General features: G+C 43.1%; 2 protein-coding genes and 3 pseudogenes across 2 annotated transcripts; 2 read left to right on the forward strand and 3 right to left on the reverse strand.

Annotated features, from left to right (window-relative positions):
• The first annotated feature begins 484 nt into the window (after positions 1-484).
• Positions 485-1,433, forward strand: LOC123460255 (annotated as a pseudogene).
• A 10,806-nt stretch (positions 1,434-12,239) lies between these two features.
• On the reverse strand, positions 12,240-13,045 carry LOC101609912 (annotated as a pseudogene).
• Positions 13,046-17,473: 4,428 nt separating this feature from the next.
• LOC101612741 (cAMP-regulated phosphoprotein 19) lies at positions 17,474-18,558 on the reverse strand. Its single transcript, XM_045147823.1, has one exon. It carries the CDS (start codon positions 18,546-18,548, stop codon positions 18,210-18,212), a length of 339 nt encoding a protein of 112 aa, XP_045003758.1. The 5' UTR covers positions 18,549-18,558; the 3' UTR covers positions 17,474-18,209.
• Positions 18,559-19,076: 518 nt separating this feature from the next.
• LOC123460256 lies at positions 19,077-20,830 on the reverse strand (annotated as a pseudogene).
• Positions 20,831-23,119: 2,289 nt separating this feature from the next.
• LOC101617366 (prolyl-tRNA synthetase associated domain-containing protein 1) lies at positions 23,120-26,291 on the forward strand. The gene is made up of 2 exons (XM_004668956.2): positions 23,120-23,232; positions 25,774-26,291. The coding sequence occupies exons 1-2, from the start codon at positions 23,149-23,151 to the stop codon at positions 26,203-26,205; spliced, it is 516 nt and encodes a 171-aa protein (XP_004669013.1). The 5' UTR covers positions 23,120-23,148; the 3' UTR covers positions 26,206-26,291.
• The last annotated feature ends 615 nt before the right edge of the window (positions 26,292-26,906 follow it).

The raw sequence follows: 26,906 nt of genomic DNA on the forward strand, positions 1-26,906 counted from the left end.
ACTTATTTTTGTCTGTTGATTTTGTATCCTGTCACTTTACTGAAGAAATTAATCACCTTCAGAAGTTTTGAGATGGAGACTTTCGGGTCACTTATATATAGGATCATGTCATCAGCAAATAGGGTTAACCTGACTTCTTCCTTTCCAATTTGTATGCTTTTTATTTCTTTCTCCTATCTTATTACTTGGGCTAGTACTTGTAGTACTATGATGAAGAGTAGTGGTAAGAGTGGGCACCCTTGTGTTGTTCCAGATCTCAGTGGGAACTCCTTGAGGTTTTTTCCCATTAAGTATTATTTGGGGAAGGAAAGCGAAATCTACACCTTCCCGGGCTGCGGTAGCAACTGCAGAAGTGCAGGAGACAATCTTCCTGGACCAGGCTGAGGCAGACGGAGTGCTCGCGGGGGTCTGCCTGGCGGAGCCCACAGAGTGGCGACAGCACTGCACGTGGACCAGTGTGCTCTTGGAAGACTATTGCCCAGACGAAAAGATGTTTGGTTTTCACAAGCGAAAGATGTACCAAAGTATAGAGGGCTGTTGTATTTGCAGAGCCAAGTCCTCCAGTTCTCGTTTCACTGACAGCAAGCGTTATGAAAAGGACTTCCAGAGCTGTTTTGGGTTGCATGAGACTCGCTCAGGAGATATGTGCAATGCCTGTGTGCTGCTTGTGAAAAGATGGAAGAAGGGCTGGAGAGATGGCTTAGCGGTGAAGCGCTTGCCTGTGAAGCCTAAGGACCCTGGTTTGAGGCTCGGTTCCCCAGGTCCCACGTTAGCCAGATGCACAAGGGGGCGCACACCTCTGGAGTTCGTTTGCAGAGGCTGGAAGCCCTGGCATGCCCATTCCCTCTCTCTCCCTCTATCTGTCTTTCTCTCTGTGTCTGTTCCTCTCAAATAAATATAAAAAAAAATTTAAAAAAAAAAGATGGAAGAAGTTGCCAGTAGGGTCAAAAAAAACCCTGGAATCATGTGGTAGATGCAAGGGCAGGACCCAGCCTAAAGACAACACTGAAACCAAAGAAAGTGAAAAGTTTATCTGGAAACAGGATCAAAAGTAACCCGATCAGTAGACTGCGGAAGGAATTTAAACGTCACAATTCTGATGCCCACAGTACCACCTCCAGTGCCTCGCCAGCCCAGTCTCCATGTTACAGTAACCAGTCAGAGGATGGCTCAGACACAGAGATGGCTTCCAGCTCTAACAGAACACCAGTTTTGTTTTGTTTTTTCCTTTTTAGACCTTACATACTGGAAGAGGCAGAAAATATGTTGTGGGATCATCTACAAGGGCCGATTTGGGGAAGTCCTCATCAACACTCACCTGTTCAAGCCCTGCTGCAGCAATAAGAAAGCAGTGGCTGAGAAGCCGGAGGAGCAGGGCGGCGCCTCTGCCCCTCTCCACTCAGGAGTGGAGACTGAGGTCCTGCAGGAACTGAAAGCAACTTAAATTTTGAATAAAGACCACAAAGCAACAAACTGACCCTTCTATTTTTCACTTGGATATCTGCTATTCTGCCAAAAGACATTTTCTAGAATAAATTTGAATGGGTTGTGCCCCTTCCCCAGTCCCACAAACTCTGAAGCCAGTGTCTAACTTACTGCAATGAAAAAGAAGTGTACATGATATTTAAGATGCTGACTATTTCATAGGAAAGCCGAATGCTGCTGTAAAGTGCTCTTTAAGTCTTTTCAACAGTCCCCTTCTAGTGACTGGACTTAGGGGACTTCAGGGGACTAAGGTGTGGGATTTGTTGTGTATGATAACCACATGTAGTTTGGTCCTTCTGTTTGGAGAGGCAATGGTTGGGGATGGCTGGCTACATTTTTTCCTCAAATGGATCATTTGTCCTAACAGTAGCATGACCTGCCCCTAGAGGTAGTTAATAGTTTTTAAATAATACTAAGGTCTTGCCAAGGTTCTGATTATTCAATCCTGTACTACTGATTATTAAGTGGGACAGAATGAGCTTTTCTGGTACAAAGAACTTGAAGGGGAATGTAATTTCCAAAGACACAGGTAGCTTAACTGCATGTATCCTGAGTCACCCGCTTCATCTTCACATTGATAAAAGACCTTGTGTGAACCAGAGCTTCTTCTTCTGAGGAGGTGAGCCTGTACGATGAACAACATAGGCAGATAGTACCAAAGCATCACCACACGTAGAGAACATGCTCAGTTAGAAATGCTAAACTAGCAAAATGGACTGACTGCTTAATTCGGGTTGGCAGAGGAACACAGGTGCGTGGTTCTCGGGACAGCTTCTTAGAAGGCTTGCAGTGTGTAAATAGTTGATGATGGTCTTACAGAACTATCTGGGGACATCATTGAAAGCTGCACAATTCAGTTTTAGCTCTGGATTACCTCAGTTGACCTTTGTGGAGGTCTTATCTATAGAGTAGTTAGTTGACTTATTAAGCTGTTTGACCTATTCTGGTTTTGGGTTTTTTTTTTTTTTCCTCATCTATTTAAGGTGGATTAGAAGAAAGAGGTGGTCACTTGCGTTATGTTTGGCTTCTTTGAGTTGGGCTTTCTGAGCACTGAGATGCTGAATGTGGACGCCTTGCATGTCTAAATCCTCACCTGACACTGCTCAGTCAAACCCAACCCAAAGTTCTCTGATCACTTCTTTTCTTAAAAGTTCAGGAAGTACAATAGCACCTCTTCAGACTTCTCACGATGAGGGAGGAACATGTGCCTGCCTTAAGACACCACCACTCATGCTCACTTTGAAAACTGGATTTGTAAAGTTGAAATTGTGTAAGGAGTGAGCCACTTTCTATGGGCATCCTATTGTTTTCTAGTTCTTAGTCTAAACATTTATATTTCTTCTCAGAAACAGCCTACCTAATTGAAGCCACCATGTGCACGTGTCAGTCGGCTTGTCCATAGCCCTGGAGGATGGAGCATAAGAGTTCAGTCGTCATCCTCCTGTGTTATTTTGAAATGGGATTCTTTTGTACATTTTGGCTGCAGCATTGGTGGTAGAATATGCTATGATGGATCATCTCTACTTCTGTATTTATTTATTTATTACTAGTTCTCAACCAGCCTTCTCCCCTCCACCTCCCTGCCTGTAGGATGTGGTCTACGTAGTCATGCCCTTTGTATTAATATATTAGAGACCTACAGATCTGTTTTTGTACTTTTTATACTGTTGGATACTTATAATCAAAACTTTTACTAGGGTATTGAATAAATTTAGTCTTATTAGAAAATTTTTTTAAAAGTATTATTTGGGCTTTATGAGCTTTATATTTGGTCTTTATTGTGCTGTGATATAAATTCTCCATGTCTATTTTTTCCAGTATTTTGATCATGAAGTGGTGTTGTATTTTGTCAAAGGACTTCTCTGCATCAGTTGAGATAATCATGTGGTTCTTATGGTTAAGTTTATGTGGTGTATTATGTTGACCAGTTTCTGTACATTGAACCATCCCTTCATCCCTGGAATGAAGCCTACTTAATCAGGGTGGACAATGCTTTTAATGTGTTGTTGAATTCAGTTTGTAAGGATTTTGTTCAGGACACTTGCATCTAAGTTTATTGGGGATATAAGCCTATAGTTTTATTTTCTTATTGTATCTCTGTCTGCTTTTGGTATTAGGCTGATGCTAGCTTCATAAAAGGAGTTAGGGAGGATTCCCTGGTTTCCAGTTATGCAAAACAGTTTGAGATAAATTGGTTTCAGTTCATCAATGAAGGTTTGATAGAATTTGGCTGAGAAGCCATCTGGCCCTGGACCTTTCTTTGGGGGAAGGTTTTATTTATTTATTTATTTATTTTTGTTTATTTATTTGAGAGCAAGAGAGAGAGAGAGAGAGAGAGAGAGAGAGAGAGAGAGAGAGAGAGAATGGGTGCGCCAGGGCCTCCAGCCACTGCAAATAACTCCAGATGCATGCGCCCCCTTGTGCATCTGGCTAACGTGGGTCCTGGAGAATCGAGCCTCGAACCGGGGTCCTTAGGCTTCACAGGCAAGCGCTTAACCACTAAGCCATCTCTCCAGCCCATGGGGGGAAGGTTTTTTATTACCTTTTCAATCTTCATGGTTGTGAGAGGTTTGTTTAGGAGATTAAACTGCTGTGAGTTTAGTTTTGGTAGGTGGTATGTGGCCATGAATTCATCCATTTCTTCTAGATTATCCAATTTTGTGGAATATAAGTTTTGGAAGTATGCCCTGATGTTTCTTCCAATTTCATTGATGTCTGTTATAACCTCTCTTTTTTCTTTTTTCTTTTTCTTAACCTCTCCTTTTTCAATTCTGATTTTGTTATTGATTTATTATTATTTTTGTTATTTGAGTTAGGGTCTCACTCTAGCTCAAGCTGACCTTGAATTCACTATGTAGTCTCAGGGTGACCTTGAACTCATTACAATCCTCCTACCTTTGCCTCCTGAGTGCTGGGATTAGAGGCCTGCACAACCACACCTGGCTTGACTTCTCCATTTTTTGCATGATCAAATTGACCAGGAGTTTATCAGTCTTGTCTGCTTTCAAAGAATCAGCTCTTTGTTTCATTGATTTTTAAAAATTATTTTCTTAGTTTCCAATTCATTAATTTCTTCTCTGATCTTGATTAGTTCTTTCCATCAGAAGCTCTTTGGGTTGGAGTCTTCTTGTTTTTCCAATGCCTTCAGGTAGACAGTTATATTATTAATTTGGGATTGCTCTGCCTTTGTCATGAAGACATTTAATGCTATGAATTTTCCCCTTAGGACTGCCTTCATTGTATCCCATAAGTTTTGGTAAGTCATGTTTTTATTATCATTCAATTCTATAAAGTTTACAATTTCTTTTTGGATTTCTTCCACAACCCATTCATTGTTGTTCAGTCTCCAGGAGCTGGTGGAGTTCCTGATGTGTCTCCTGTTGTTCATTTCTAGCTTTAAAGCATTGTGGTCTGAAAAGATGGAGGAAGTTACCTCAATTTTCCTGAATTTATGGAAGCACACTTTATGGCCTAATATATGGCCTATTTTGGAGAAGGTTCCATGCATGGCTGAGAAGAATGTATATTCTATAGAGTTGGAGTTAGGTCTAGTTGATCTATGGTGTTGTTGAGCTCTATTATTTCCCTGTTAATTTTCTGCTTGGATGACCTGTCCATTGATGGTAGTAGAGTACTGAAGTCTCCAACTATGATGTTGTTGGTGTTTATTTCTGTTTTGCTGTCAAGTAAGTTTTGTTTTATAAACTGTGGTGCACCTGTGTTTGGCACATATAGATTTATGATTGTGATGTTCTCATTGGATGGTTTCCTTGGTGAGAAAGAAGTGGCCTTCTTTGTCCTTTTTGATCACTTTTGGTTTGAAGTCTATTTTATCAGATATTAATATAGCAACACCTGCTTGTTTCTTATTTCATTTTGATAGGAATATAATTTCCCATCTTTTTACCCTCAGGAGGTGTCTGTCTTTAGTGGGGAGGTGGGTTTCTTGAAGACAAGAGATAGAAGGGTACAATTTTTTTTTTTTTTTTTGAGGTAGGGTTTTACTCTGGCCCAGGCTGACCTGGAACCCATTATGTAGTCTCAGGGTGACCTTGAATTCATGTGATCCTCCTATCTCTGCCTCCCAAGTACTGGGATTAAAGGCATGCACCACCACACCCAGCAGGGTCCAGTTTTTTGATCCACCCTGATAAGTGATAAGTGATGGGTGAGTTAAGACTATTAATATTTAAAGTTATAACTGTGGAGTTTGATTTAATCCCTGCTATGCTGGGGTGCCTTATGTGGTTTCATGCTTTCTTGTGTTTTGTACTTTTTTTTTTAGTCTACTTTAGTATTGCTTATTGTGGTATTCTTATGGGCTCTTGAGATTGGTTGTTTGACTCTTCTTGTGGAATATCCCCTAAATATCTGTAGCCTTGGCTTTGTGTTCATTTAACCATAGAGTTGACTTTTTTTTTTTTTTTTTTTTGAGGTAGGGTCTCACTCTAGCCCAGACTGACCTGGAATTTACTATGGAGTCTCAGGGTGGCCTCAAATTCACAGTGATCCTCCTACCTCTGTCTCCCAAGTGCTGGGATTAAAGGCGTGCGCCACCACGCCCGGCTTAAATTGACTTCTTTTATGGAAAGTTTTCCTTTCACCATCTATTATGCTGGGTAGAGTAGCTTGGGTGGGAAGCCATAGGTTTTTAGACTTTGAACTGTTCCATTCAAGGCCTTTCTGGCTTTCACGGTTTCCTTTGAGAAATCTGACATAATTCTGATCGGATTGCTTTTGTATATTGCTTTTGTTTAGTGGGTTTTTCCTCTCTTGCTGCTCTCTCTTTGTTTTCATTGTCAAGAGTTTTAACTATGATATGTCTTGGAGAGTTTCTTCTTTTGCCCTGTCTGTGTGGTGAGCTGAAATTATACCTCAGAAAAGAGATGGACACAATGCAAAATAGCACAACAAAAAACAAATATCAAATAGAGCTCTGTAGAACCCCTCATTAACAGAGTTACTCTTTTTTTTCTCAATTTTTATTAACATTTTCCATGATTATAAAAAATATCCCATGGTAATACCCTCCCTCCCACTGCCCGTCCCCTTTGAAATTCCATTCTCCATCATATCTCCTCCCCATCTCTATCAGTCTCTCTTTTATTTTGAAGTCATGATCTTTTCCTCCTCTTATGATGGTCTTGTGTAGGTAGTGTTAGGCACTGTGAGGTCATGGATATGCAGGCCATTTTGTGTCTGGAGGAACATGTTGTAAGGAGTCCTACCCTTCCTTTGGCTCATACATTCTTTCTGCCACCTCTTCCGCATTAGACCCTGAGCTTTGGAAGGTGTGATTGAGATGTTACTCAGTACTCCAGTCACTTCTTTCCAGCACTATGATACCTTCTGAGTCATCCCAAGGACACTGCCAACTGAAAAGAGAAGATTCTCTACCCAAAGGGAGAGTAGCATTGATATAAGGGTATAAATATTAAGAGAAATGCTTACTGGGCAGTTTGATAAGCATAGTATATATCCTTATCCAGACATCAGGAGATGTTACACCCCTAGGGCTCATGACTACCCGTTTCAAGTTTTCAGTGTCAGGGATGTACCCCCCTCCCCACATGGAGCAGGCCTTGAGTCCAATTGGAGGGCAGTTGGTTTCCACCATGACAGACGTGCCACTATTGCACCCATTGGCTCATTTGACCTGGCTGGCCAATTATAAGGCTTGCAGTGTCCACTGCTGAGTATCTTCACTGGTGGTATCTCTTTCTCCCATTGAACTACATGTAGAATGGCTTCTTCCAGCTTTCTTTCAGCTGGTCTACATGGAGGAGGTTATCAGCTCAGTTACAGCAGGATTTTTCAGTGGCCTTGCAGCCCAAGTATGTGGAGTCTTCAGCAATAGGGTCTTACCTGGTGGGAAAACAGGGCCTTGGCAATGGCCTATAATGTTTTAGGGGCATCAGGGACCTCCCTGGCCAACAACTCACTGGAGGTATCCCATCCCTGGCACTGAAAATTTTCTAACAACAATCTATGGCTCCTGAGTGTTCCATTGCCTGAAACTAGAGGATTCCATATGATTTATTTGCATCCTGGTAGATTTTGATTAGCCCTCCCTCTACCTTTCCTTTACTCAATCTCTTCCCCTGACCTCACTTTGGGCCTTTGCACCCCTGTTAATCTATTCTTCTACATATATATATACAATACCAACCTATTAAGTACCCTCCTCCCTTCCTTTCTCTTCCCTTTATATCTCCTATTTAACTTACTGGTCTCTGCTACTGAGTTTTTGCTTCTCACTCAGAAGCCCAGTCATCTGTAGCTAGTATCCACATATGAAGGAGAACCTGCGGTGCTTGGCTTTCTGGGCTTGGGTTACCTCACTTACTATACTCCTTTCCAGATCCATCCATTTTCCTGCAAATTTTATAACTTCATTTTTCTTTACTACTGAGTAGAAGTTTACCTTGTCAGATATTAGGATAGTAACCCCTGCTTGTTTGCTAGGTCCATTTGCTTGGAACACCATTTCCCAACCTTTCACCCTAAGATAGTGACCATCCTTTGTAGAGAGGTGGGTTTCTTGGAGGAAACAAATTGAAGGATCCTGCTTTTTAACCCAGTCTGTGAACCTATGCCTTTTGGTTGGGGAATTGAGGCCACTGATATTAAGAGATAATATTGAAAGGTGTGTGAGGAAGTTCAGATGGGCTAAGCATGAGAATCAATTCTCATAGTTTCCTTGGAGCAAGGGGAACTGAGGTCATGGGACTTCAGTAAGCTGAAGTCAACAAGAAGCATACTTCTTGGCCACAAGACTGAATGTTTTGCCTATGCTCAGGCCTCTTGAGAATGTGGGTTCTGCTTAGATAAAGGTGTTTTGCATGCCTGAGTTACTTTGAAGTTTAATTGGGAACATAAACCATCACTGCTTTGTTCAATATTATTAAGGAAGAAGTTATACCATACCTCAATTATTGTGTGCACTAGAAAACTGTTTAAAAACAACATCTGGTGTGTATGAAGTGACTTTCTTACATGGTTACTTTCTGTACAAATATGAACAGTGCTAGAAATAAAGTATGCAGTTGCAGTTGATTCAGCTTCTCTACATCCCCTGTGTCCTGATTTCATCGTGACCCTTACCCAGGGACCCCAACGCTCTAGACGTTGATAGGTGTGTATTCATTTTTGCCATTTTTTGTAGTTCTTCTGGTTTTACCTTTCCTTTCGTGTTAACTAGTATTTGAGTATTGTTTGTTTTTTCCCCAGTTCCTTATATGTGTGCTTTTCTTTTTCTTCAGTATGGAGGATTCTTTCAAGTATTTTCTGTAGAGCTGGTTTTGTCTTCAAATACTCCTTTAGCTTGCTTTTGTCATGAAATGTCCTTATTTCTCCATCTATCTGAATGCATAGTTTTGCAGGATAAAGTAACCTTGGTTGACAGTTGTTATCTTTCAGGACTTGGAATACATCACTCCACATCCTCCTGGCTTTTAAAGTTTGTTTTGAGTAATCTGCTGTAATCCTGATAGGCTTGCCTTTGTAGGTAACTTGATTTTTCTCTCTGGCTGCTTTCAATATTTTTTCTTTGGTTTGTGTATTTGGTAGTTTGATTATAAGGTGAGGAGAGGTTCTTTCCAGGTTTTGTCTGGCTGGTGTTCTAAAGGATTCCTGTATCTGCATAGGCACCTCTTTCCCAATTTGGGGGAAGTTTTCTTCTATGATTTTGTTGAGGACGCCTACTATGCCTTTGGAGTAAAATTCTTCTCCTTCTACTATGCCCTGAATTCTTATGTTTGATCTTTTCATAGTGTCCCGAATATCTTGAAATTCCCACTCATACTTTTCTATAAGTTTGTCTTTCTCTTTGTTGGACTGTATTAGATCTGCCACCTGGTCTTCTACCTTAGATATTCTGTCCTCTCCTTCATCCATTCTACTGGTGAGATTTTCTACAGAGTTTTTTATTTCATTAACTGTGTTCTTCATTGCTAGGAATTCTCACTGGTTTTTCTTTATTATTTCTACTTCCTTACTTATGTCTATTATAGACCTCTTTATTTCATTAAATTGGTGTCCTGTGTCTTCTTTGATTCCTTTGATTTCCTCTTTGATTCCTTTGATTTCTTCTTTGAACATATTTATAATCATTCTTTTGAAATCTTTCTCAGGCATTTCCTCTAACTCATTCTCAATGGAGGTCATCTCTGATGCATTAATACTTCTTGGTGGATTTATATTGTCTTGATTTTTGGTGTTTGTTGTGTTATAATGTATATATTTTTGCATCATAGATTATTTAGTGATTGGATTTTCTAGTTAACTGGGTATTATTAGATGTATCAGACAATCTGATGTTATATAAATTAAGGGTAGGAGTTTAAGGCATTAGGTGTGGCTCTCAAGATTTTCAGAATATCTACAAAAGTGGCCCTAGGTGTTGGGTTTGCCTGCTATGAGAGCATTCAAGTAGGCTGAGTGGAACAAAATAAAGGCAAATTCTAAAATTTAACTAAATAATGTAAACTTTCAAGGAAAAACAGCTCAGAGTATTTATCCAAGAGTAGGTATTATGACAACCAGATCCTCTAATTGTCCCCTAGGGTGTGTGGTGCCCCACCCACACCCTTAATCTTGACAACAAAGAGGTTAAGATTTCTGATCTGTTGAGAGTTCCAAGTCAGCTTGTGACCAGGTGAGACCCTTCCCTGGTGTAATCCCAGTTACCTCTGCTCCTGCTTGGGTCCCGCTGTCGGTTCAAGTTGGTGTGGCTGGGTCTCTGGACTGCTGCTCTGTTCATTGAAGCTGGGCCCTGGTGGTGGGGGAGGGGAGGCTGCCGATGCTGCTCTAGTTCTTTCACTGTTTCACGTGTTCTTCTACCTTGTTATCTGCTCCTCTGTTGTTCACTGTCGCTGTCCCTTCATGTTTCTTGAGTTTGCGGAGAGCTCCGGTGTGAGTGGAAAATCCCTTCACCTGGCTTTTCCTGCAGCTCAAGCCAAGCCTGGCGGCTTTCTGGTGAGCCGCCACCACCGCTGCAATCAGCAGTCCTGCCAGAGCTGCTTTTGCTGGCCTGTGTGCACGCTGGATGCTCTGGATCTCTTCTACTTCTCTCTACTTCTCCGCTGCCGTTTCAGTTTCCTGTACACCTCACATTTTAGTAAAAGTGTGTATTTTTCTGAGTTTTTTTCCCTCCTAGGCTCCTTTGGCATAGTACCTATGCTGACATCTTAACCAGAAGTCCCAGAGTTACTCTTATGGAAGACCGAACCTCTGACCTGGAAGACAAGACAGAAGAAATTGATCAGGAGGCCAAAAACTTTGCTTCTTTTAAGCTTCTTGTATCTGGAAAATTTTCTTCAATCATTTTGTTGAATATGTTCTCTATTCCTTTGGCCTGGATTTCCTCTCCTTCTGGCATACCCATGATGTGGATATTTGTTCATTTTAGGGTATACAGTGCCCTTGTATTTTGTTCACATGTTTTTTTTTTAAATTTTTTGGTTTTTTGAGGTAGGGTTTTACTCTAGCCCAGGCTGACCTTGACCTTGAATTCAAGGTGATCCTTCTACCTCTGCCAGTCACAGACTGTCTAGGGGAATAAGGGACTATCAGGAGGGGGAGGGCATGAGAGTGGGAGATGTGGATACACTGAATATAAAATACGTACTTGTAAGTGAGGCATGGTGGCTCACGCCTTTAATCTAAGCACTCAGAAGGCAGATGTAGGAGGATTGCTGTGAGTTCGAGGCCACCTGAGACTACATAGTGAATTCCAGGTCAGCCTGGGCTTAGAACAAGACTCTACCTTGAAAAACAAAGACAAAGACAAAAACAAACAAACAAACAAATCTACTTGACCAAAAACTAAAGAAAACATTAGTGGTGTATACCACCAGATAAATGCAGTAATTTGGGTAGTGTGGTAGAGGTGATAATAGAAGTATTTCAGAAACTGAAATGTAGTAGATTAGCTTTAATGGGAGAAAGAGTAAGGGTTTATAAAGCTAAGGGATGGTAGTTCATTTCCAAAGAGATTTTCAAATTAGAATATTCAATTACTTAGGACAGGGATTCTTAAACTTTTCTTTACTCATGATCCCTTTCATCTGAAATTTTAACACCACTTGAGTATATAGGTATACATAAAAGGTGTATAAATCCACATTTACTGTTAATAAATTTACTTCAAAACAATTTTTGGTATATACACACACACATATACATATACATATACATATATATATGTGTATAATTTTGTCATTTATTAAAGACTAAAGCAAATTTGAATACTAATAAGATGAATGTGTTTGTTTTTACATAATTAATTAAGTCTTGGCTGAATATTTGATATTGGTAGACTGACAGTTTAATGTTTTTAGTGAGAACTCTGCTTTGCATAAGTTACATGGGACAAAACAGAAGAACTATGTTTATAGGCATTTCAGAGATTGTTGGAAATTCAGTCCTAATACCCATTCAGTTAAATCCAAGCCTGACTTTTGCTTGAATTTTGTAACTTTATTTTTTTAAGTACAATCAAGTTTATTGAAGGAATGATCACAAGTTTTCATCATCCTCCTTCCCATCCACCTCGTCGGTTTCCTCCACCAGCCCTGACCTCGGGCCTCAGGCCTCAGGAGGAGAAGCAGAAGGGATGATCCGCAAATCCTGGTGGCTGGACTTCAAATGATTCACCTGGCAGCCACCCAGTGTGCTGGACAGCTGAGAGCATGGTGTCCCCCCCTCCGTCCTGCAGGCACCCCTTTCCGTTCTGTTTGCCCTTTCTGAGGTGGTCATGGGCCGCTTCCTCTCATTCCACCCAAGCCACTGAGCAAGGCCAGCAACTGGTGGGATGCGCGAGCTCTAGAGAGGAACCTGGACAGATCCCAAATGAGGAACATAAACACGCAAACCTTACAAAAAGGGGAAGAGGTGCTTTTTTTTACAATATAAAGGACTGTAGCAAGGAAAAGGGCCAGGGCCAGGAAGATGAGAAGTTTGTTTGTCAGTTTTTGGCGGTTATATTTTGTGATGAGCTTCTGGCCCAGCTGGATGGTACCTGACATGGATTTAAATTCTTCATTTACATCGAGGATGATCCACGAGGAGTTGACTACTGTGTGCATGGCCTCCTCACTCTGTTGGACCTGCTGTGACATCATCCTGCTGATCCCCATGAGGTTCTTGGTGATAGTGCTGGATGTCTGAGCCAGGCTCTCTTTTGTGGTTTTCCTTTGCCTTAAGGGATCTCCTCCTTGAGGAAGCTCTGCTTTCTCTAGGTTGTCGATGGCCATTTTACAGGTGAGATTGGCTTTCCTCCAGGATGTCTGATTGCTGAGCATCTGCTTTTTGTGGTTCTCCACTTCCTGGAGCAGGAGCTGTTTCTCTGACTATTTGTCCTGCTCCCTGGCTGACTGCTCCTGTATCCTGTGAGGTAGCTGCTGAAGCTTCTCCTTCATTTTACTGTTCAACTCAAGAGAGTGCACTTAAGGGTACCAAGCAATCGTGAATATCCTGGATCAGCGCTTTCACCTCCAGGTCGAATTTGACAAGTCTCTTGGTTGCAGATTTGGACATGGACATCTTGGGAAGCCACCATATTGGAGACACCCTGTAACTTTATTTATTTTTCTGTGCGCTAGAGTGGCTTTAATGCGGCACTCGGAGTACAAGGTTCACTAGCTAAAGCCAAGGGAAATGTGAAGACGCCCTTGGACACTGCCAGGTAGCCTCAAGCAGAAAGGCTGTGAAGATGTGCAGGGCAGGATAGAGTCAGGAGGGTGACAGACTAACTGCCAACTTGGCACTGTCATCAGACAGATGTGGAGAACACCTTCCTATTCTGGGGATGGCTTTCAACTTCCATGGTTTTCAGTTGGATGGGAAGAAAAAATTTGCTTCCTCATGTTTTCTTAATACCCGTTTTGTTTCAGTGGTATGCCATCCATTAAGCCTGCAGGAGTCCTCCTGGGTATTTTGAGTTGTATTGTGTATATGTGTATGTGAGAGTTCCAACAGCTTCTCTTCTTACAGTGTTGTTTGCTTTATTATTATTACATCTGCCTTAATATCGGGTGGTACTAGTAAAATTATTGCCAAGGCCTTCATGGCCCTTAAACACTAGTCTCCATGTCACCCGAGCAGCCTTTTAACTTCCACCTTACCAAGGAAGAGCAGGGAGATGCACGTTTATTCTTAGGCTTTGCCTCATCCTCAGACTTGAGTTCTATCACTACAGAATCCCAAGCTGGCCTACTTCCTTTCAAACTCTGACTGACAGAACCTCTCCCTAGAGCCATCTGTGCTTCTGGCCTTTGCTGAGCTGTGTGGCCTCCCAGCATGCGGTGAGAGGAGCGGGCAGGAGGCTGGGGTGGATTCTTAATGCAAAACTTCCTCTACATCCAATGGCAGGTTGGCCCCCCCAGCATTCTCCAGAGAGGGTGACCTGACACATCCTGGCTCCTTGTTCAGACACCTCATCAGTGAGGAAGATGAGTCATTGGCACCTTCATTATTCAAACTTGGCTGGCTCTTGAATATGACTAAGTAACATGGAAACATGCCCATTCTCTAAATAAATACTGCTGCACTGTCCTCCTTAAAAGTGACTCGGCTCCTTGTCTCTGTGCCACAAGCTGGCCTCAGTGGTGGAATGTGCCATCCTACTCACAATCTTTGTCCAGGGGGGTTCCCTGACCTTACTTCACTTGGCAGTCAGGCAGCTTCCTGTGTCCTTAGCAGTGAGGCCACGATGAGCTTGTAGCACAGAGTGACCGAGTATGTCTCGACGTTGGGAAATGCACTGTTGTCTCCTAGTGACTGAGAAGGCAGGCTGGTGGAATATGGATACAGCAGTGTTCTGGATGTCTAGCAGTGAAGGACATTCTCCCCAGGCACAGAGATCTCTAACAAAAAGACCAGGGAGGGTGCTTCATGTCCCTGGTGGAAGCTGGGTGATTGCTCGGCTACAGCAGAGAGCATTTTCCATAAGACAGCTACACACTCAGAGGCAGGATGGCAGGCAGTTCATTTCAGTGCAGGACAGAATCAGGCTTCCTATAGTTTGGGAAGAAAACTTTTTCTTTTCATGGAAACTAGTTACTTTTTACTAGTTTATTGAGTTGAAAAAGATTGAAGATCCCGCATTTTTTTTTTAAAATCAATAAAAATTAGGTAGATCAATTTTTTTTTTTTTGATATTTCACAAGTATTTTGAAAGGGCTATTTGACAAATCTCAGCATTAACTGCCAACTCTACAGACATCTTTAACAAAAAAGGCATTTACTCTTGGCCCTCTTAATACAGGCCGAGTGTCCTATTGCATGACAAATGGTAGAGATGCAGTCACATTTGATGATGGTGTTAAAAGGAATAAGAGGGTTTCCAACTGCCATGTAATTGACAAATAACATAACACACACATACATGAGTGGCTGTCACAACCACCAGTGATTTCTACAATGAAGCCCCTAAGTCTACCTACTTAGAAGGCTGAAGACAGTAAAACAGAATCAAAATATTTTATCTGTGGATGGGCCAAAGAGGTTCCTTGGATCCGTTTTACAAGGTGTCATGGGGAGTCAGGGAAGGGGACCTTGGAAGACTGGCAGTGCGTGCTGAGTTCAGTGAGGACAGAGGCTCTTTGTTCAGATCCAGATGCTTCAGAACAGCTAAAGCCCAAAGCTGTGGTATAGTGGGCAGCATGGCCAGCTCACCAGCCCGTAACACCATTTAGGAAGAGCCAACAGTGGGCTTCAGGGATGCACTGGGTGGGAATGGTGGAAGAGGAAGTCAAAGAAGGAAAACAAAAAGAATACTCTTAAACGTTGGGAACATGATGAGGCCATCAGGGACACTGCTTTGGTACCACCTGCTTCTGATCACCAAGCACCAACTTCAGAACACAGCTCTAAGAAGACGGCATTACATCTGGACTGAGGATATGTGTGATTTTAAGGTATCAATAAATAATTTAGAGGTATACTTTTGTTCTATCAAGTAAAAACTGTGATAACAAGGAGAGGCCTTGCCATGCTGGCCTTGAAGAGCTAAGACTTATTTAAACCAGTATCACCATGGCTATTGAGCAACTTGTGGAGTACAAGCATGCTCCTTCCAAGTCATCAAAGCAACCCTATTCCTACTCGCCAAGATCTGTAGTTCTAGCTGGACGCAGCCTTCAAGAAAATGCTTACTATAAAAAATAGGAACTACTGGACAGGAGACATGTAATTCTAGGCCTTCATCAGTTTTCATAAGTTATCTTCAATTTAATACTAATTTGTAGATGATTAGCCATTTCTTAACAACTTTGAAATAGAAACAATTAAGCTCATCTCATCAAATCTTCAGTGATGATTACAAAGTCTGTAAAAACACCTCCAGTAAGCTGGGCTTTGAGGCAGAACAAAGGTAGAAAAGTGCAAAGCCTCTCTTTCTCTCTCTCAAGCACCAATGATGGAGGCTATGCAAACACCCCTAAAGCTTCATGGCAGGACTTTCCTATGGAAATCCTGAGGTTTTTTAAAAGCAATGTGACTTTACAGAAGGCAGGCTGGTTTAGTGAGGAAATTTACTTTTGATATAAACAGTAATATTTGATGCTGGGCACTTAGTATTTCAAAGATCCTCAACAAGTTTTGAGGTAGGTTAAATAAGCATCGTGTTTGACAAATTAAAGCTTAAGTAGGTGTTAGCCACTTGCCACAAACTACAGGGGTCCTAAGGGGTCAGCAATGACATGGCCTCTCTAATCGTTCAAATTAACCTTGTCTGATGTTTGAATTTACTGGTGATGGCTTACAATGAAAAACAAAGACTAGCTGTAACACAAGTTCTACTCTGGGACATCTTACACAACAACCTCCGTGCTCTCACAAGTACATTTACATATAACAGGACTGTGAGATGACAGATGAGCACGGTTGGAGTGCTGCTTTTCTGTTGCTAAGGGTGGATGAAGCATGGTGATCAGCCTTCCAGAGCAGGTGCTGGGTTCCAGGCACCTATTATTTGATGAGGGACCACAGAACAGCAGGAAGATAAAAGAAGCTAAGACATAAATGATGCCTACATTCAAGAGGGGAGGCCTGTCCGAGCCAAAGGCAGAGAATCAAAGTCTGAGCTCTGGCTGCTGACCCTCCTTGTGCAGGACCACGTGGGGAAGAATGCTAAGGGGACTTGTGAATCTGTCCGAACTAAAGTGTCACAGAGCTGCCACCAACTAGACACAGAAGTGACTCTAAATTGAGATTAAAATGCACCCATAGAAGGAAATGCCCAAGTATCGTAGTGTCAGTTACCTACGTTTCACTCTCACAAGGCTACTTAGTTCGCCGTAATTAGTTAACAATTATTCACCTAAACTCAGCTTATCCTGACAGTTTCCAGGGCTGGTCTTCTCAACTACATTTCATCATAAAGTTCCCTTAGGAGTGGGGGTGTGGCCTAGTCATAGAGTGCTTACTTAGCATGTGTGAGACAGCAGGTTTGATCCTCAGCATTGCAAAAATTCCCACGAAAATCTTATTTAAATGTTTAGAGAGCAAAAGTAAGACACTTATGCTCTCATGTAAATGGAACAGCTGTAGTAGTACCACAAGAAACAAAGAAAAAGGGCTGAGAAGAAAACAGAAGGCATAGAATGTAAGCCTTTTGTAAAAAACTCTACTGTTCCCAGTGTTGTGTGGAAGTAGTTTCTACACTGAAAGTTTACATAAACTGTATGAATTACAATTGTCATAAGTCAAAATGAAACATTCTGCATAGAACAAAAGATATGCCTAAGCAACATATCGTATTTGTAAAAGGCCACTGAAAGTCATGAATGTTAGTAGCAAATGAAAAGCTTAATTCTCTAAAACAGACTGAGTAGATTTCAGTTTGGTATTCTATAAGATCAAGATTGTAAACTATTATTATACAAAACCAGTAATGGCATACAGTTGTTTGTGTAGGAAGTCTTGTGCTTCTGGTTGGCACATTATCTTTCTAATATGTGAAATTAATACAGACATTTGTAAAAGGTTGTGCAAAACTATTGTATTTACAAAAATGGCACAAAAGTGAATGCAACAGTCAGTGCACATGCACACGTCATTCACATCTTTGACAAGGAAGGCATCTTAACACTACAGAACTGAAGAGAACTGGCATCAACACAGCTGTTAAGCACTGAAGTCACACAAATTACACCAGATTGGGCAAATATTGCCCAAGTAAAATTCTATTGTTAAAGCTGAAACAGGTTTAAGGCCATTCAAGTTCAAGCAGTTGTTCAAATCTTTTGGAGCCCATCTACTTGTGTTTGAATTATGTGATTTTCTTCCAACTTGTGGTCTTAAACTTCTGTTTTACAAAATCCAAGAGGAAAATATAGAAGAAATCAATACAACAGAGGTTATATTAAATAAGAATGACATACAAAGCTATAATTACGATGAAGTAAGGAAAGCCAAAACAGTAAAACCATAAAACTTGTTACTTGCTGGAACCAGTCCTACACTGAGTTAGGTTAATATATACAATTATGTTCAAGTAGATTACGTATGTTGCTCTAACATGTCCTTTTCATCAGTGCACTGTTAAATTAACCAAAACCTCTACACATGTATATTCCCTTGTAATAGCAGCACACACTACCGCTACCTGCAAAGCTGTCAGTCTCACATGACTTGGTGAATGAAAGAAAACAGAAAGTGGGTTAAGTATAGTAAGGAGAAATAATGGGAATTTGAAGGCTCATGCAGTTCAGCTCTTTTAATCAGCCCGCCAGCTTGCTAGCCACAAGGGAAGGCTTCCGCTGAGGAAGGTCCTGTGGGGTGGGGATGTGGTCGCCGGTGACCTCTGTCTTATCGGGGGCCGCTGCAGGAAGTTGCTTGTTCTTCATCTTGGCTTTAGCCATGTTGTAATCCCCAGAATCAAAATACTTTTGCCCTTTCTGTAATCTTTTTCTTAAAAAATCAGAGCCGCCAGGTTTCTGCCCCAGGTGAGGGTACCGGGCTTTTAATTTTGCTTCTTCAGCTTTCTCTGGACTAGTCACTTTATCTTCCATTTCCTTCTGCTCCTCGGCCGACGCCGCCTCGGGGACCTCCGCGGACATGCTGCTCCCTCTGCTGACGAGACGCCGGAAAGACGCGGTTAGCGGGTGGTCGCGGCCGCGCGCGCCCGCCCAGCTCCCTGGCGCCCCACGACGCTCGATCCCGCATTTTTAAAAGGCCCTTTTACAGAAAGTAGAAAAGAATTTCTAATTAACAGATTGGGAAATCAGTCTGCACCAGACACACTATGGATGCAACACATAGACCAGACCTCCACAAACATACACTACCTTGACATGGATCTGATGCCCTCCCTCCTAAGCATCTATAAAAAATTGCTCCAAAGCCCCTTTGAAACTGCAATAGTGCAGCAAAACCACAAGTAAACAACTGCCTGTCAGCCTGTTCTTTGAAATATAGACTGGAAGCCAACAGGCATTTCTTTCTTTCTTTTTTTTTTTTAATATTTTCTTGGTCATTTTTAATTTATTTATTTGAGAGCGACAGACAGAGGAAGAGGGAGAGAATGGGCGCGCCAGAGCTTCCAGCCCCTGCAAACGAACTCCAGACGCGTGCGCCCCCTTGTGCATCTGGCTAACGTGGGACCTGGGGAACCGAGCCTCGAACCGGGGTCCTTAGGCTTCACAGGCAAGCGCTTAACCGCTAAGCCATCTCTCCAGCCCCCAACAGGCATTTTTGTGTGCAATGTTTAAAAACCAATCGTAAGTATAGATTTAGGATCTGCACACTGCTGTCCCTTCACAGAAGGCAAGAAGCTCGGTGCTGGAGGTTGCGAAAGTGGGCCTCCTTCAGGGTCTGATTGATGCAGAAGTACGGGCCTTGGCACAGCGCAGACTGTTGGGGCACCGGCTGAGGAGTGCTGGGGCTGGATCCGGGGATGACCTGGCTCAAGCTGCTCTCTGGCCTGCTGGCTCTGTCCGGGCTGCTGCTGCTGCTGCTGCTCCCACCACCATCACTGCTGGAAGACTCGGTGTCTCAGGACTCCTGAAAGACTGGGGTTAGACTACTCCTCTTGCTTAGGGGGGGAAGGTAGGTGTCCTCTTCCTTGCCATTCCTTCTTTTCCTGGGGCGGAGGCGCTCCCTCATGGCAGCTGGTGGAGGGGAGCGAAGCGGCACCGCCCCTGAGCGAACACAGGGGGTTGAGTCTCGGCGGCCGCCACGCCCACCCCCTCGGGCCCTGGCTTTGGCTGCCGCGCGGGTGGAGGCGGCCGGCTGAGAGTCCCCCTCGGTGGCACCCGTCGTAACTTTATTTTTACATTTAATTATTTTAGTTTTTCCTTTCCTTTTTCTTTTTCTTTCTTTCTTTTTTTTTTTTTTTTTGGTTTTTTTTGGTTTTTCGAGGTAGGGTCTCACTCTGGCTCAGGCTGACCTGGAATTCACTATGTAGTCTCAGGGTGGCCTCGAACTCAAGGCAATCCTCCTACCTCTGCCTCCCGAGTGCTGGGATTAAAGGCGTGCGCCACCACACCCGGCCTTTTTTTTTTTTTTTTTTGAGGTAGGGTCTCATTCTAGCTCAGACTGACCTGGAATTCACTAGTAGTCTCAAGGTGGCCTCAAATTCAGTGATCCTTCTACCTCTGCCTCCCAAGTCTGGGATTAAAATGCCAGGCTACTGGCCATTTATTTGAGAGAGAGAGAGAGAGAAAAGGAAGGAAAGGGAGGGAGAGAATGGGTGTGCCAGGGTCTTTTCCTGCTGCAGATGAACTCCAGATGCATTGTGTCATTTTGTACATCTGGCTTTAGGTGGGCACTGCAGAATTAAACCTGGGCCAGAAGGTCTTGTAAGCAGCAAGGAAGTGCCTTTAACCAGTAAGCCAACTCCCCAGCCCTCAAGTCAATAACTTAACGAACATATTTGTTTGTTTTCGAGAGGGTCTCACTCTAGCCCAGGCTGTAGTTCCAGGCTGGAATCAAACTCACAGAGGTCCTCCTACCTCTGCCTCGAAAGTGCAGGGATTAATGGAGTGAGCCACCACATTGGGCCAAAGAGCAATTTTTAAAATTTTTAATTATTTTTTTAATTGACAACTTCCATAACTGTAGACAATAACCCATGGTAATCCCCTCCCTCCCCCTACTTTCCCCTTTGAAACTCCACTCTTCATCATCTCTCTTCTCCCCCTTAGTCTCTCTCTTATTTTGATGTCATGATCTTTTCTTATTACAATGGTCTTGTGTAGGTAGTATCAGGCACTTTGAGGTCATGGATATCCAGGCCATTTTGTGTCTGGAGGGGCATGTTGCCCACAAGGACCCTGAGTCTTGGAAGGTGTGATTGAGATATTTCAGTGCTAAGCACTCCTCTGTCACTTCGCAGTACCATGGTGTTCTGAGTCATCCCAAGGTCACTGCCATCTGAAAAGAGAAGCTTCTCAGGCCAAAAGTGAGAGTAGCACTAATATATGGGTAAGAACATTATGAGAAGTGCTTACTGGGCAGGTTGGTGAGCACAATATAAACAATTAGGCAGACACCTCCATATTTACACCCCTAGGGCTCATGACTTCCCCTGTCATATGTTTTCAGTATTAGGCATGTACTTCCTCCCATAGAGCAGGCCTCCAGAGTACTTAGACAGCAGTTGGTATTCCCCATAACAGAAATGCCACTATTGCACCAGTTGGCTCATTTGGCCTGGATAGCTAAATTTAAGGCTTGCAGTGTCCACAGTTGAGTATCTCCACTGGTGATTTCTTTCTCTCCCATTGAACTGGAATGCAGCATAGCTTTTTCCAGCTTTCTGTCAGCTGGTCTGTAGGGAGGAGGTTTTCAGCTCAGTTCCAGCAGGATTTCTCAGTGACCTTGCAGCATAAGTATGTGGAGTCTTCAGCAATAGGGTTTACACCATCTATTCCTGGTGGGAAACCAAGAGCCTTGGCAATGGCCTGCAATGTTTTGGGGGTATCAGGGAACTCCCTGGCCAACAATTCACTGGAAAGTATCCCATCCCTGGCACTGAAATCTTTCTAGTAGCAATCTGTGGCTTCTAAGTGTTCTATTGTCCAAAAAAGTAGGTTTCCATATAACTTATTTATATCCTCTTAGATTTTGATCATCCCTCCCTCCACCTTTCCTTTACTCAATCTCTTCCTTTGACCTCACTTAGGCCTTTTCACCCCTATTAATCTGCTCTCCTTCTTACATATATGCAATACCATGCTATTAGGTCCCCCTTCCTTCTCTTTGTATTCCCTTTATATCCCCTTTCTAGCTTACTGGCTTCTGCCACTGAGTTTTATTCCTACTCACATAGAAGTCCAATCATTTGTAGCTAGGATTTGGCTTTCTGGGCCTGGGTTACCTCACTTAGTATAATCCTTGTGAGGTGCATCCATTTCCCTGCAAATTCCATAATTTCATTTTTCTTTACCACTGAATAGAACTCCATTGTATAAATGTGCCACATTTTCATTCTCCACTCATCAGTTGAGGGACATCTAGTCTTGCTCCATTTCCTAGCTATTGTGAATAGAGTGGCAGTAAACATGGTTGAGCAAGTATCTCTAAGGTAATGAGATGAGTCCTTAGGATATGTGCCTAGGAGTGGATAGCTGGGTCATATGGTAGATCAATTTTTAGCTGTCTCAGGAACCTCCACACTGATTTCCACAATGGCTGGACCAGATTGCATTCCTACCAACAGTAGAAGGGCTCTTCTTTTTCCACATCCTCACCAGCATTTATGGTAATTTGTTTTCATTATGGTAACCAATCTGACAGAAGTGAGATGAAGCCAATTAAAAAGAAAAGTTTAAACACCCCTGAATAGAACTTTCATGTGGGATATGAACCTTAATCTAAATTTGTAAGTGAAATTCTAATGTGCAACTTTACACCTCAAAGTGAAGAGTGGGGTCCAAAGACTGCTGAAAATACCTCATCCAGATATTGTCCAGGGCTGGGTGATGGCTCAGTGGTTAAAGGTGCCTGCTGGTCTCTGTTGTAATCTCCAGAATCCATGTAAAACTAGATGCACAAGGTGGTGCATGCTTCTGGAGTTTGTTTGCAGTGTCTAGTGGCCCTGGTGCACCCAATACACCCTCAAATAAACACATAATATAAAAATAAAGTTAAAAAGTTCAAGTCAGTCAGGCTTCAATTTAATTGAATTGATATTAGGACTGAATTTGTGAAATGTCTCTAAACATAGTTTGCAGTGGCAAGAGGCCCTGCCATGCGTATACACACCCACACACAGTCCCGCTCTCTCTCTCCCTCCTTGCAAGTAGGCAAAAGGAGAGTCACTGAACTACTTAGAGGTAAGCCCCAGTGAGAAAATGTACACTACAAAGTTACCCATTAGAAATTAACACTGGAAAGCCTTAGTGGTGGCACACGCCTTTAATCCCAGCACTTCGGAGGCAGAGGTAGTAGGATCTCTGTGAGTTCGAGTCCACCCTGAGACTACATAGTGAACTGCAGGTCAGCCTGGGCTCGGGTGAGACCAAAAAAAAAAAAAAAAGAAAAAAAAAAGAAAAAGAAAAATTAAAGCTGGAAAGCTGCTTCTTTCGGTTTGCATGGGCCGGGTTGCTGAGCGCGCCTCCCAGCGGCGCGGCTCCCCGCCTGCAGAATTGCGGGCACCGGGCTTCCGGCCTCGGCCAGGGCCACGGGCACATCCGGTTTGGCTGGCGGCGTGGCGGAATGGCTGGTGGAGAGTTGCGGTTAGCGCTGGAGCGAGTGCTCGGCGCCCTCGGCATCCGCACGGAGGTGGTGGAGCACCCCGAGGTGAGGAGCTTCGGCTGAGGGCCGTCCGTCGTGGCGAGGGCCCGGGCCCCAGGGCGATGCGCGGCAGCAGCGTGGCTTTGGTCTTGTCCTCTCGCCCGACTTGATCATACGTTGGAAAATTAATGCAGATCAGAGAACCGTGCCTCTTGAATCGGTCTGGGGTAGCGGTGTGTCCACTTCCAAGGCCCCACGGCTTCTTAGGTGGCTACGTGCCAAGAGGCGCCGTAGGTACACGAAGACAAGTTGAAACTGGTGTTTTGCTACTTAGGGCCTTTTACAATTTGTACTATTTCAACATGGCAGAAATCACCTCCCACGTGATTGGAAAAATTACATCAGTATAACCTACGTAGTTTTTAACATGGCTTAGTACATAGTGAAGGTTTACAAATGTCTCATGGAAGCACTAACGAAGGGTGTGGGGTTAAGAGACGCGTGACACAAATGGTAATATTTGATCTTGAGAAACGTTCGTATTCACCTTTACAAGTTTCACATCAATGTCTCTTCTTTGACCTTCATCCTTTATCGTGCACATTGCTAGTTTTATTTTGGTGTATGTGTAGCCTGTGGTGTGCAGATGCCAAAGAACCAGTGTTCTCTTCTATTGGTTGCCTGCCTTATTTCCTAGAGCCAGATCTCATCTCACTGAATCTGGAGCTATTATTCAGTTAGACTGGCTAACCAGCAAGCCCCAGTGATTATCTCAGTGCCCTTTAGCAGGGGGGTTACAGCTCCCCAACTTTTTTTTTTTTAAACCTTGGTACTCCTGCTTGCATAGCAAGCACATGCTCTAACCATATCCCTGGCCCCTGAACTACTCATTTTAGTAACTGCCCTTTCACTCACTGTAAAGGGGGGGTTGTCACATGTCTGTGTTAAGGGACTACTAAGCCCAGGGCTGCTGTAACACTTTCTGCTGACCTTCATAAATACTACCTGTTTTGTCTGGAACTGAAAGGCCCAAGAATTCAGAAGCCCAGAAATACTATCACGCTCCAAAGGGAGCTTAGGCGGGCCCCTGCATACCTCAAACTCCAGGCTTTACTCTCTGTTGGAAGCAAGTAAAGAATCCCTCTTCTCATTATATCAGAGCCCGCTCCTAATATAAAACTAGGTAAAAAGGGCATGAGATAGCCCTCAAGGATGGGAAATGAGTAATGAAGTGAACCACTTATTTGGTTTCTGTAAATAGCCTGCACCATAAGCCTTAATAGCCCACACTGTAAGCCTTAGTAGCTCACACCATAAGCTGTAGCAGCCTGCCTCAGACCACCAAGGTCATAGGAGGCTGATACCATACTCTGCTACCCCCACCTAAGGAACTGCGCAAATGCTGACCTCCAAGGTTATAGGAGACTGAAACCACACTCTGCTACTCCCACCCAAGGACCTGCGCAAATGCTGACCACCAAGGTCATAGGAGACTGGTATCACACTCTGCTACTCCCACCCAAGGACCTGCGCAAATGCTGACCACCAAGGTCATAAGAGAATGATTGGTCCACGAGGGGCTTGAACAAATTAAACTAATTGGCTCAGAAACTATGGGGTGGCACAAACTGACTGGCTCGCACCCCGCGGGCTCCTGATATTAAAAAAATGATTGGTCTAATGCACAGGCTTTGTTAGAAACCCTATAAAAACTGTCCCGTTCCTGCATTCGGGGCTCTGCAGTCCTCTACCCCTGTGCGGTGTACGACTGTGGGCCCCAGCACGCTTGGAATAAAATCCTCTTGCAGTTTGCATCAAGACCGCTTCTCGTGAGTGATTTGGGGTGTCGCCATATCCGGACAGAGCATGGGGTCCCCCTCCTGGGGTTCCTTCAGAACTTGAGGGCACATGGAAATAGAAAACTGGCCTAGGAAAACCAGCTTGAGGTCTTGAGGTAGGCAACCTAGATGGCAAGTTTTTTTCCCCCCTTAAACATTTTATTTGAGAGAAAAAGAATGACAAGGGGTGGGCTAGGGCCTCTAGCCACTGCAAACGAACTCCAGATGCATGCACCATCTTGGACACCTGGCTTACTTGGGTCCTGGGGAATAGCACCTGTGTCCTTAGGCTTCCAAGGCAAGCGCCTTAACTACTAAGCCATCCCCACAGCCCTGTTTTTGTTTTTTGTTTTTCTCTCTAAAATACTCATGTGCCATTCTGTGCATCTGGCTTGCTTTGGCCTGGGATTCTTTTCAGACAGGATTTTGCTATGTAACCCATGCTGGTCCCAAACTTGTGTACCTCATTGCCTCAGCCCAGTGAATGTCAGGACAATAGGTGTGCAAGCTTTTTGAAAGCATTTATTTTGGGGGAATTAGACTGAGAATTTAGCTCAGAGAACAGCACTTGCCATGGATAAGGCCCTGGGTTCTATCCCAGCACTAAAAACAAAGACAAACTTTTGTTATGGGTTAGGTATGAGTCTTTGTTAGGTAAATTGAGAATAGTGAGTATTCCTTAAACTGCTTTCATCTACCAAGCAAAATAAGTACAAATGTGTATATGTATGATATTTTTTCCCTAAGCTTCTCATGTGGTATTTTACAGGTGTTTACTGTTGAAGAAATGATGCCTCATGTTCAGCATTTGAAAGGAGCACATAGCAAGAACCTATTCCTTAAAGACAAAAAGAAAAAACACTATTGGCTGGTGACAGTTCTTCATGACAGACAAGTTAATTTGAGTGATCTTGCCAAGCAGTTAGGTGTTGGGAGTGGCAATCTTCGGTTTGCTGATGAGATAGCCATGGCGGAGAAACTTCAAGTCAGTCAAGGCTGTGTGACACCACTGGCACTTTTCTGCGATGACGGAGATGTGAAATTTGTTCTAGATTCTGCTTTTATGGAAGGTGGACATGAAAAGGTGTACTTTCACCCAATGACTAATGCTGCAACCATGGGATTGAGCCCTGAAGACCTTCTCAAATTTGTGAAGCACACAGGACATGATCCCATAATATTAAATTTTGATAAAAACTAACTGGGCTAAAATTCCTAACTTATTTCTTACCCGGTGTTAGTGGTGCATATTTGTAGTACTGTTGAGGTAGGATCCCCGTAAGTTTGAGGCCAGCCTGGGGCTACAGAGTGAGTTTCAGGTTAGCCTGGGCTACAGTGATATCCTGCCTTGGAACAAAACAAAACAATTTATTTCTCATAAGTAATTTTTTTTTAAGGTAGGCTGAGAGCTGGGATTAAAGGCATGTGTGTGTGCCATGCCCAGCTAGTTTTTAAAAGAACTAAACTGAAAATGATAAAAATAGTACTCTTAATATAGTTACTACTATTTTAGAAGTACTTTTCACCTTAAATAGGCTTTTTTTTTGAGTTAAGGTAATTTTTGTCAGTTTAGAAATTGGCTCCCATGATAGTTTTACTCATTACAGGAAAGCCTTCAACAACTAGGAATACTTACTTTTTTCCCCCCAAATACTTTTTATTTATTTGCAAGATACAAGAGAATGAGGATTGTCATGCCAGGGCCTCCTGCCACTGCAACGAACTCCAGATACATTGTTCCACTTTGAGCATCTGAGGAACTGAACCTGGATCAGTAGACTGTGAAAGCAAAGACTTAACCACTGAGTCATCTCTGCAGACCCTAGGAATACTTTTTCTTTTTTTTGAGGTAGGGTCTCACACTAGTCCAGGCTGACCTGGAATTCACTATGTAGTCTCAAG

This window comes from Jaculus jaculus, chromosome 4, assembly GCF_020740685.1.
Source record: "Jaculus jaculus isolate mJacJac1 chromosome 4, mJacJac1.mat.Y.cur, whole genome shotgun sequence".
NCBI lineage: Eukaryota > Metazoa > Chordata > Mammalia > Rodentia > Dipodidae > Jaculus > Jaculus jaculus.